This window comes from Cherax quadricarinatus, chromosome 81 (assembly GCF_038502225.1).
Source record: "Cherax quadricarinatus isolate ZL_2023a chromosome 81, ASM3850222v1, whole genome shotgun sequence".
In the NCBI taxonomy this organism is placed as follows: Eukaryota; Metazoa; Arthropoda; class Malacostraca; order Decapoda; family Parastacidae; genus Cherax; species Cherax quadricarinatus.
Genome location: NC_091372.1, coordinates 17,824,831 through 17,837,499, shown reverse-complemented (window position 1 = coordinate 17,837,499; position 12,669 = coordinate 17,824,831). Strand labels below are relative to the sequence as shown.

At 39.6% G+C, this 12,669-nt stretch overlaps 1 protein-coding gene across 1 annotated transcript in view; it reads right to left on the bottom strand.

Annotated features, from left to right (window-relative positions):
* Positions 1-12,669, bottom strand: part of LOC128699918 (uncharacterized) — a 321,982-nt gene that overhangs the window by 196,671 nt on the left and 112,642 nt on the right. Inside the window, exons 5-6 of the mRNA XM_070102480.1 lie at positions 8,207-8,275; positions 6,497-6,611 (exon numbers count right to left, since the gene is read on the bottom strand). Of these exons, the coding sequence (XP_069958581.1) occupies positions 6,497-6,611; positions 8,207-8,275 (184 nt within the window). The remainder of the gene's footprint in view (positions 1-6,496; positions 6,612-8,206; positions 8,276-12,669) is intronic.

Below are 12,669 nucleotides of genomic sequence, written 5' to 3'. Positions count from 1 at the left end.
TTCACTTTCAACTTTCTACCTTTACACACTCTCCCAAACTCGTCCACTAGCCTTTGCAAGTTTTCTTTAGAATCTCCCATAAGCACAGTATCATCAGCAAAAAGTAACTGTGTCAATTCCCATTTTGTATTTGATTCGCTATAATTTAACCCTGTCTGGGTCGGCAGGCCATCTCCTAAACTTGTTCTCAGTGTCGGAAATATTTTGAAAAAAAAAATGTTTTTTTTTTTCTTATGACATGATAGAGAATCTTCTCCCGATCATAATGACACCAAAAGTAAGAAATTTGATAGAAAACTTATGCTCTCGCGAATTCAATGGTCTCGACGATGCTTACGCATCGGCAATTTCGCCCACTTTGAGCCCTATTTTTGGCCAATTCCTATGTGCCAGTCAACGAAAATCATAACTATATTGCAAGAACTGCATTTTTTCTATCGAATGAGTACAAGAAACCACCCATTTACCGATTTCAACTATCCAATACTTCACACAAATTTCAAAAGATAACAATTTCCAAATAGGGTCCAGAATAAACACGACAGACATTCCTGGCACTAAAATAACATTTCCTCTGTTCATTAGTCACGTCCTCAGGCCTCTGTTACATTTCTTTTGCTTTCCACATTTGAATTTTTATTCTCACAAAAAATAGAAGATTTACTCTTATGTAGTCTGCTGCATTTGTGTAGAAATGGTGTAGAAATGGTACAAATAATATCAGCGCACTTGTGAAAGAATATTAGACTCACCAGTTGATGTGTATTGGACGCATGGCATGATTTGTTTACTTTTGAACTTTAGCAAAAATCGAACATTTCTGCTACTTTGAGGTCAATTTCAAGGTACTTTTCTTTGTGAAACTAATCAAAATCATCTCAATTTCTGTAATATGTCTTCCATTCTATAAAATGAGACCAGGAAAACTAGAATACAACTATAAATACCATACGAAAATACACTGCAACATCACTGTTTTAAACCAAAAACACGGTCAGAGTTTTTTTTTTTCTCATTATGCACTGTGTGCTGCAGGATTTTTTTTTATACTGCACACACTGACCACATAGACCCATTCTTTCATATGTAGGCCTACCAGCTTTTGCTAGATTTGAAGGCGCTAGAATTTATGCGTACTAGTACGGCAATAACCCTGGCGTGCAACCCATACTAGTACGGCACCAACCCAGAAAGGGTTAATTCCACCCCTCTCCTGAACACCCTAGCATTTACTTCTTTTACAACCCCATCTATAAATATATTAACCCTTTGAGGGTCGCCAGGCCCTCTCAGAGACTTGTTCTCAGGGTTGCCAAAATTTAAAAAAAAAAAATATTTTTTCTTATGAAAAGATAGAGAATCTTTTCCTGATCATAATGACACCAAAAGTATGAAATTTGATGGAAAACTTACGGAATTATGCTCTCGATGATGTTTACGCATAGTCAATTTTGCCCACTCTGAGCCATATTTTCGGCCAATTCAAGTGCACTAGTCGACAAAAATCATAACTATTTTGCTAGAACTCCATTTTTTCTATCGAATGAGTACAAGAAACCAATTTAGCAATTTTGCCAATTTCACACAAATTTCAAAAGATGCCAATTTCCAAATAGGGTCCAGAATAAACAAGAAAGACATTCCTGGCACTAAAATAACATTTCCTCTGTTCATTAGTCATGTCCCCACGCCCCTCTTATATTTCTTTTGCTTTCCACTTTGATTTCTTATTCTCACAAGAAAAATAAGATTTACTGTTATGCAGACTACTGCATTAGTGTAGAAATGGTATAAATAATACTGACGCATGTAAAGTAAAAGGACACAAGTGCAACTAATGTGACATTTATTGTGGCAACGTAATGGCTTGATAAAGCTCCTGGAGAGCGAAACGTTGCCACAATAAATGTCACATTAGTTGCACTTGTGTCCTTTTACTTTACATATTGTCGGTAATTCTACCAACTTTATTACAATACTGACGCACTTGTGAAAGAATATTGGACTCACCAGTTGACGCGTATTGGACGCTTAGCATGATTTGTTAACTTTTGAACTTTGGTAAAAATCGAACATTTCTGCTACTTTGAGCGCAATTTCAAGATACTTTTCATTGTAAAACCAGTCAAAATCATCTCAATTTCTGTAATATGTCTTCCATTCTATAAAATGAGACCAGGAAAACTAGAATACAACAATAAATACCATATGAAAATACAGTGCAAAGTCGCTGTTTTAAACCAGAAACACGGTCAAAGTTTTTTTTTTCTCATTATGCACTGTGTGCTGCAGGATTTTTTTTATACTGCGCACACTGACCACAAAGACCCATTCTTTCATATGTAGGCCTACCAGCTTTCTCTTGCTAGATTTGAGGGCGCTAGAATTTATGCGTACTAGTACGTCAAAAACCCTGGCGCGTAAGCCATACTAGTACGGCCGAAACCCCGAAAGGGTTAAACAACCATGGTGGCATTACATATCCCTGTTTAAGACCTACTTTTACCAGGAAGTAGTCCCCCTCTCTTCTACACACCCTAACCTGAGCCTCACTATCCTCATAAAAACTCTTTACAGCATTTAGTAACTTACCACCTATTCCATATACTTCCAACATCTGCCACATTGCTCCCCTATCCACTCTATCATATGCCTTTCCTAAATCCATAAATGCAATAAAACCTTCCCCGCCTTTATCTAAATACTATTCACATATATGCTTCAATGTAAACACTTGATCTACAGATCCCCTACCCACTCTAACACCACCTTGTTCATTCGCAATGCTACATTCTGTCTTATCTCTAATTCTTTCAATAATAACCCTACTGTACACATTTCCTAGTATACTCAGTAAACTAATTCCTCTATAATTTTTACAATCTCTTTTGTCCCCCTTCCTTTTATATAAAGGAACTATACATGCTCTCTGCCAATCCCTAGGTACCTTCCCCTCTTTCATACATTTATTAAACAAAAATACCAACCACTCTAACACTTTATCTTCCCCCTGCTTTTAACATTTCTGTCATGATCCCGTCAGTTACCACCTTTCATTCTACGTAATGCCTCACGCACCTTCCCCACACTCATATCCTGCTCTTCTTCACTCCTAAAAGATGGTATACCTTCCTGGCCAATGCATGAAATTACCGCATCCCTTTCTTCGTTGACATTAAAAAGTTCCTCAAAATATTCCCGCCATCTACCCAACACCTCCATCTCCCCATCTACTAACTCCCCTACTCTGTTTTTGACTGACAAATCCATTCTTTCCCTAGGCTTTCTTAACTTAACTCACTCCAAAACTGTTTCTTATTTTCATTAAAATTTCTTGACAGTGCCTCTCCCACTCTATCATCTGCTCTCCTCTTTCACTCTCACCACTCTCTTCACCTTTCTTTTGCTCTCCACATACTCTACTCTTCTTAGCACACTTCTGCTTTGTAAAAACCTCTCATAGGCTACCTTTTTCTCTTTTATCACACCCTTTACTTCATCATTCCACCAACCACTTCTCTTTCCTCCCGCACCCACCCTCCTATAACCACAAACTTCTGCCCCACATTCTAATACTGCATTTTTAAAACTATTCAAATTCAAATTCAAATTCAAAGTTTATTCTCTATAAGGATTACAATGCTGAGTTTACAGAATTTGGTTATTGTGTGGTTTACATGTAGTAAAATAATAATTACAGAGTGTACCACTAGAACACCTAGCATGGCTAGGCATTTCGGGCAGACTTAAATTAAATCTTAAGTTTAAAATATTACAAAATTATGAGGTAAGTTGGTATTATGGCTAAGTGACTAAATACTAGTTTGTGAGTTTAGCAATGTGAATGCTTTTGTTTTGGCACTATACATAGTTTCAGTATTGGAGTATCACAGGATTCATTATTTTAAGATTTTGAGATTAAGATTGATATTTCTGTTTATGGTCAAATGGGTGAGTGAGTGTAAATGTTAACCACCAGGTGGTATTCATGTAATTAGTTGACAGGGTGTATCAGGGAGATAAGATGTTTTCTGATGGTAGTTTTGAAGGTGATGAATGTGTTTGCAGTTTTAGAATTTTCAGGTAGGGTGTTCCAGATTTTAGGGCCTTTGACATACATTGAATTTTTGTAAAGGTTTAGTCGGACACGGGGAATGTCGTAGAGATGTTTGTGTCTGGTGTTGTGCCTGTGGGTTCTGTCGATTCAACCCTCTTCAAACCCCTTACTACTCATACTTGCTCTAGCCCACCTTTCTGCCAATAGTTGCTTATATCTCACCCGAACTTCCTCCTCCCATATTTTATACACTTTCACCTCCCTCTTACTTGTTGTTGCCATTTTCCTCTTGTCCCATCTACCTCTTACTCTAACTGTAGCTACAACTAAATAATGGTCCATATATCAGTTGTCCCTCTATAAACATGTACATCCTGGAGCCTACCCATCAACCTTTTATCCACTAACAAACTACTTTCATTACATGCTATATCATATCTTGTATATTTATTTATCCTCTTTTTCGTAAAATATGTATTACTTATTACCAAACCTCTTTCTACACATAGTTCAATTACAGACTCCCCATTTTCATTTACCTCTGGCACCCCAAATTAACCTACTACTCCCTCTACAACATTTTTACCCACTTTAAAATTGAAATCCCCAACCACAAGTACTTTCACACTTGGTTCAAAACTCCCCACACGTTCACTCAACATTTCCCAAAATCTCTCTCTCTCTCCTCTACACTTCTTTCTTCTCCAGGTGCATATACACTTACTATAACCCACTTTTCACATCCAACCTTTATTTTATTCCACATAATCCTTGAATTAATACATTTATACTCCCTCTTTTCCTGCCATAACTTATCCTTCAACATTATTGCTATTCCTTCTTTAGCTCTAACTCTATTTGAAACCCCTGACCTAATCCCATTTATTTCTCTCCACTGAAACTCTCCCACCCCCTTCAGCTTTGTTTCACTTAAAGCCAGGACATCCAGCTTCTCATTCATAACATCAACAATCATCTCTTTCTTATCATTTGCACAACATCCACACACATTCAGACTTCCCACTTTGACAATTTTCTTCTTCTTATTCTTTTTAGTAATCTTTACAGGAAAAGGGGTTACTAGCCCATTGTTCCCGACATTTTAGTTAACTTTTACAACACGCATGGCTTACGGAGGAAAGATTCTTATTCCACTTCCCCATGGATATAAAAGGAAAAATAATAAGAACAAGAACTATTAAGATAAAATCAAAGAAAACTCAGATGAGTGAGTATAAATAAACATGTACATGTATGTTTAGTGTGACCTAAGTGTAAGTAGAAGTAGCAAGACGTACCTATAATCTTGCATATTTATGAGACAGATAAAAGACACCAGCAATCCTACCATCATGTAAAACAATTACAGGCTCTCGTTTTACACTCACTTGGCGGCAGGATGGTAGTACCTCCCTGGGTGGTTGCTGTCTACCAACCTACTACCACCCAACTTATAGACTCATAAAGAGCTGGTGGAGCAGAAAGAGTGACCCAGTAGCAGGCAGTGAAGAGGTGGGGCCAGGAACCGTGACTCGACCCTTGCAACCACAAATAATTGACATCTAGAGTTGCGAATTCGTGGAATTCGACCATATAAATATCTGCAACCATCATAAAGTATTTCACTGTTCTTTTTCCATTTAAAATTGTTACCAACTGGTCCAGACCCCCCCCCCCACACACACACACTGGGAGACAGTGGTTCTAGTTCCTACAATGCACCATTGGCTCCCTGATTTTTTTACACTGCGCACACTGACCACACAGACTCATTTTCTTACATGTAGGCCTACTAGCTTTCTCCTGCTAGATTTGAAGCTGCTAGAATTTTGGTGTAGTACCATGGCACCAACACTAGCTCATAAGCCATAATACTATGGCACCAACAGTGAAAGGGTTATAAAAAAACAAAAAAGAAAAAAAAATCAAAATATTCGGAGTGCTCACAGTGAAAATGTAGATACAGTGGAACCTCAAAAATCGAACTGCTCCCAACACAACCAATTATGTAAGTGTATTTTTGTAAGTGCTTTTATGAGTGTATTTTTGAGGGTCTGAAATGGACTAATCTAATTTACATTATTCCTGATGGGAATAAATTCATTCGGTAAAGGCACTCGAACAGCCTTCTGGACTGAAGAAAGTTCGATATTTGAGGTTCCACTGTATATACGTTTGGACAGTCTAAGGGTTAAAAATGACTCTGATGAGTTCAACAAAAGAATTTAGCTATCACTACACAAAGCCAATGCCACTAGCATAAAGCAAGAAAATTTATAAGAAATTAGATATTATACAGACTTGTTAAGAAAATCTTAAAACAATGACCCTACAGTGAATTTTACATACGAGGTATGTCAAGGATTACTGCACATAAAAATGTTGCGTGTTTCCAAGGAGGAATTTAATACAACATTGTAAAACAAGAAGTGAAGGTACCTAGGGGTTTGATGTGGCTACAAGCAAGTTTGTAGTGCAAAGAATCAGGAGAATATTTTATCTTCAGAGGATCAAGGTTACTCTCTCCTCTCTCTCGATACTTTTTGTCACGATTCTGGAAAAAAAGAAACAACACACTTTTAAATCAAATACACAGAAAAGCATTAAACGAGAAATATTTCATGCAATCTGTATTTTATGAGTTCAGAACTAATAAACTATAATTTGTTTTACAGCTAATTGTACTGTCAGCACAGCGCCTATGTCGTCTGCCAGCTTAGTTCATATTTCGTGGCATTTAAGTGCTGCCCTCTGTAGGCTCACCCAGGTCAGTGGGATGCTGGACCCATTCATCCTCACTCCCCGGCCGACCGACTTGATAGGCACAAGTACTCCCCCTCCACGGACTGGCTATCGGTCATTCCCTCACATTGCCCATTGTGTACTCACTCCTTTATAATTAAAGCCAAACTAGTCCACGGCCGTATTATTGCTACTTACGCTACCTCCATCGGCACTAAACCGTTGCTCAACAGCAAGAACAGTAATAACAGTGGTGGCAGCAGTGGGATTGGCACTGTGAGCCTACTCTCGGGGTGGAGGGGTCGACATCATCCGTCATCATCCAACGCACCTGCTGGCCTAAAGAGTTATCTGTTACTCCCAGCGTCTTGACGGGGCCTGAGATAGATCTTCGTCCTAGATTTTTCCCACAAAATCTGGACATAGGCATCACGCCGTCACCTCCAGCCTTCGCAGTCACGTGTTCACCTCATTGCCCTCTCTGCAGCCCTTCAGCACTCTCCAGCACCATTCTCCTGCCTCCTACAGCGTCCCTATGCCCTTCTCAGCTACAAGAAGTAGAGGTGAGGTCGTTTTAGTGTGTTGGCTTCACATGGCTCCACATTTCTGCGTGTACACACCCACCTTCTCCTACACCCTTTTCTGCTACACAACTATGTCCATCTCGCCGTCAGTGTGTTGTGTTCCTCGCAGTTTCCTCCAAGAAGTTCTACTCGGCTTAACCACGTGGGGACCCAGTTGGCTTAGCCCCTAAGCCAGCCCAGTTCAGCCCCCACGCCGTCTACAGCAGTTCGTGACTCATCATTGTGTCTACAACTACTCAACGTCTACGTATCCTCAGCCAGTGCAGTTTTTTTTTTTTTGTGTTGCCCAGTTAAATTTTTCTTTTCCTTGCTGTTACATTCCCAGTTCATCACCAGTTCTTGATTTTCCCCAGTGAATAGTTCCAGTAAAACCTCCTCGTACCAGTTCATAGCTTCACCTACGTTTGTTTTTAGCACGTTTATGTAGTACAGTAAGTGTTTTGTTCTCCGTGTGCTGAAGCTGCAGTCAGTCAGCGCACCCAGACATGCTTGCCAATGTAACCAAACCACGCACCACGGTGATGCCGAGCTAGCCACGTTTTCTTATATATTCTATGTCCACAGAGTTCTCTGGCCTTCCCTGTTCTTCACAAGTTCATTCTGATAATTTTTCCTACGTCATTGAAGCCCCATAGCAGTGTACAAATGCTTCGAGGTGTGTAGTGTTACCAGTGCATCACTGAAAGTTTCAGGACCTGCAGTGCCCCGTACCTTCGTCCATCTCCTGCACTCAAAGTTAAGCAATGCACCAACCTGTTCACAAAGCTTTCAAATGAACAAAAAGGTGCAATGAAATATTTTGTTGTATTTTAGACAAATTTACCTTTTGATGACCCCCAGATCTGAAGTGTTCAGCCACGGCTGTCTCCGAGTTCATTTCTCTGTTACAAATCTGTTAGAGAGAGAACAGTTATTTAATTTTTCTTATATACATAAAATGTTCACATAATTTATTTCTTGGACATGCTTCTTTATGGTTCAAACAAACAAAAGCAAATTAGTGAAGGAAAAAGTATATCTAAATGAATATTTCCTTGTGATAACTGAAATCTGAATGACCTGCAATGACCCGAGAAAATTTTCTGCTAGTTCACCTAAGTAATTATGCAACTCAGCATTATAATTTGTGTGGAAAACACTGCATGGGAGAGATGAAAAAGCTGGTATGGAAAAGAATGGGACATAGATATGTTCAGGGAAGTAAACATCCTGAAACCATGTGCAGCCACAACTGTAACAAATTAGTGCCAGGTAAAGAATCAAGGTGTCAACTACAAAAGTGGAATCTTCAGAAATGTGTGCATAAAGTTATCATGTGAGGGCATTATACAAGGTTTCTGAAGTTTTAGTTCCTACAATAACTATTTTGGTTTACCTAATGTATTAAGTCCAACTGGGCCACAGAGTTAACAAGTATTACTTCATGAAGCATGTATAAGCTGAGACAGGTTACAAGAGCTTTTCTACCCTTCAACCTAGACAAAGGCCAGGCATCCCTGATGACCACATGGTCAACCAGGCTGTTTGTGCTGGCAGTCCACAAGCTGTTCAGTTTTTTCCCAAAAACTTCTGTCTTCATTTCAGCAATATACAGCCTCTCCTCACTTAACGACGGAGTTCCATTCCTAAGACGACGCCAGTAAACAAATTCATTGCTAAGTGAGGAGCATACTATAATGGAAGTAGATTTGTGTCAACCATCTTTGATATTGTTATAATGTAACCTCTGCACCATTTATAACATTTCTGGTATATTTTTAAATGTTTATACAGTAGTGTGCTGTATACTGTATTAAACAGAATAGAGGAAATCAACTCTAATATGTATACATTATTTAGGTATGCATACTGATCAGGGAGCCCATTGTAAGTCTGAGTTGTCGACAAACGAGAATGTCACTAAGTGAGGAGAGGCTATATATATAATACTTGTTGGTAAACAAACCATACCACGGGCGGGATTTGAACCCGCGGTCAGAGTCTCAAAACTCCAGACCATTACATTAGCCACTGGACCAGCTAGCCACAATAAGATTCATCCAACTAGGTATATTTCTACACCATAGAAAGGTTAGCATAGGCACCACTGTGACCACAAATGCAAGTTTTTGCAGACGAATCTCCAGCTAGCCTTCCTATGGTATAGAAATATACCTAGTTGGATGAATCTTATTGTGGCTAGCTGGTCTAGTGGCTAACACGACAGTCTAGAGTTTTGAGACTCTCTGACCACGGGTTCAAATCCTGCCCGTGGTATGGTTTGTTTGCAATCGTGTCATTACGATTTCACGAGTCATAATTGTTGATAATATGTTGAAGAGTCTAGGGTCACACATGTTAACAATGTTCTCCAACTGTACCCATGAATTCCCTGTTCTTCACTGGGTTTATTTTAAACTTTTTCCTCTTTCACTACAGTAAGTTGTAACAAAAGTGTGAAGGTTTGAGGTCAGATCTTCAAGTATCTTCCATGTATATACTAATAGAAATATCTTTTCATCTTCATTCAGAGAGAAAAATCGAAGTGCATTCCGAGGTTCCAAACAGTTTAGATTTCCTTGTTTCCTATGATAAAAGTACATAACTTGTTCACATGTTGTTAGTTAGTTTAGTTTAATATGTTTATTATGCACCCCATACCCATCCTGTGGGCGGTAATCAAAAGATTACAGAGGTACATAATTGGTCCAGGGACTGGACTCCAAAGTTTTGATAGCTGAGCAAGTTACAGAGGTAATGAACTCACAATTTACAAAGGTAATGAAATCACAGTTTACAAAGGTAATGAACTCCAGGTAGGTCTGTTCACAACCATGACAAGTTACAAAGGTATTTACAGATTAAAGAGGTAAGTAATGCATCCAGGGACTGGGCCCCCAAAGTTTTGATAGCTGAACTAGGTACAAGGTAATGAGCTCACAAGTTACAAGGTAATGAATTCTGTAAGAATGGTTACTTACGTTTATACATGGCTACAATCATGAACAAATTATAGTGTAATGAGCAATTCACACTTCCACACCCGGTCACAACTGTAGTGAGTTATTGGTGCAAATATTGATTGTTGAGTCACACACACACACACACACACACACACACACACACACACACACACACACACACACACACACACACACACTCACTCACTGACACTGACACTCACACACACATGCAACCACAAATAGGTGAGCACACATGCACACACACACACACACACACACACACACACACACACACACACACACACACACACACACACACACACACACACACACACACACACACACACACAGTTTAGTTTAATATCTTTATTATGCACCCCATACCCATCCTGTGGGCGGTAGTCAAAAGATTACAAAGGTACATAATGGGTCCAGTGACTGGACCCCAAAGTTATGATAGCTGAACTAGTTACAAAGGTAATGAACTCCAGGTAGATCTGGTCACAATCATGGCAAGTTACAGAGGTAATGAATCAGCCTCACTCCTATACATGGTTACAGTCATGAACAAATTACAAAGTAATGAACCACTGATACGTCCACACCTGGTTCACATGTTGCAGCTCCAATATTTCGTCTGCCTAGAAAGTCACTCTCTGCACAGAACAAAATTGAAGTAATGAGAGCAAAGGTTTACCTGGAGTTTACCTGGAAAGGGTTTCGGGGGTCAACGTCCCCGCAGCTCGATCTGAGGCCAGGCCTCATGGTGGATCAGGGTCTGATCAACCAAGCTGTTACTGCTGGCCACACACAAACTGACGTACGAACCACAGCCTGGTTGGTCAGGTACTGACTTTAGATGCCTGTCCAGTGCCTTCTTGAAGACAGCCAGGGGTCTATTGGTAATCCCCCTTATGTATGCTGGGAGGCAGCTGAACAGTCTTAAGCCCCAGACACTTATTGTGTTGTCTCTCAATGTACTCGTGGTTGCCCTGCTTTTTATCGGAGGAATGTTGCATCTCCTGCCGAGTCTTCTGCTTTCATAGGGAGTGATTTTTTTGTGTGCAGGTTTGGTACCAATCCCTCCAGGACCTTCCAAGTACAGTATATATTATCACGTATCTCCCTCGCCTGCATTCCAGGGAATATAGATCAAGGACCTTCAATCGTTCCCAGAAATTTAAGTGCCTTATCACACTTGTGTGTGCTGTGAAAGTTCTTTGTATGCTCTCAGGTCTGCAATGTCGCCAGCCATGAAGGGAGCTACTAGTGTACAGCAGTATTTCAGCCTAGAGAGAACAAGTGTTGCACTCCCTGAATGGGTCACAATGTATATAATGTATATCACCTTTTCATATAATTTTATATTGCTTATATTTGCGATAATAGCTAAATTGTAAATATATTGGTTTATATTATTTGATTTAGTTATATTGTTAGGTAGGATGTAACATTCATATATTATTCAGTGCTCACAGTTCAAGTCTTGATTGTCTAACTACTGTAGTCATCGCTCGTGGCTCATTACTCTGCCGGCTTCTTGGTGTTGCTGGGCAGCAACTGTCCATGGAGCTATCACGTGATAGAGAGGGGGTGTTCACACCTCGCCTGGAGTAGTCAGTCTGGGCTAGACTCTCTTGGTGGTTGGACGTGTTCCTGACAAGACGTGCCTAACTCTCCCTTATTGGCCCTTGCTGGAAGATCGTCTCTGTCGCTTTATTGTTGTAGGTTCTGTGGAACTCTGTTCACAGAACATTGTCTAGACTTAGTGATTTTTGATGTACTGAGGTTGTGTGTCACATAGACACTCTGAGCAACTCAGGTCCTGAGCTGTAGCTTCTGACCTAATTTGTACTGGTATCTGTGTGCTGTCACAGTCCGGGATTTTCTTATGCTGAACTTAGATTCAGTAGTATGGGAGTTTGGTGACTTTTGTGGAGGATCTGCAGATGGTCCCTACTTAGTGTCGTTATATTATCTCCTTGATCCTGATTCTGTGTCACAGTTGCTTGTTATATTGCTATTGGGCTTAGTGGTCGTTTATTGTTCAAGCAAGCTGTTCTGATTGCCAGGTGGTCAAGAAGTTAGTTTATGTGAGGACTTTGTCAGTCACTGGTTTAAGTCTTGTCGAGTTTTGAGACATAGCGAACTACTTAGAGCACTTATACACACATACACAAACTTATTTGTACATATTTGTAATATCTTATTAAATGTTAATGTATCAGACAGTACTTAAGATATAAAGATGTGATATGTGCCTTCAGCATAATACTACTGTACACAAGACAAGTGATTATTATTAATTTGTTTAAATTGATTAATTTATTTTAATTTGATAATA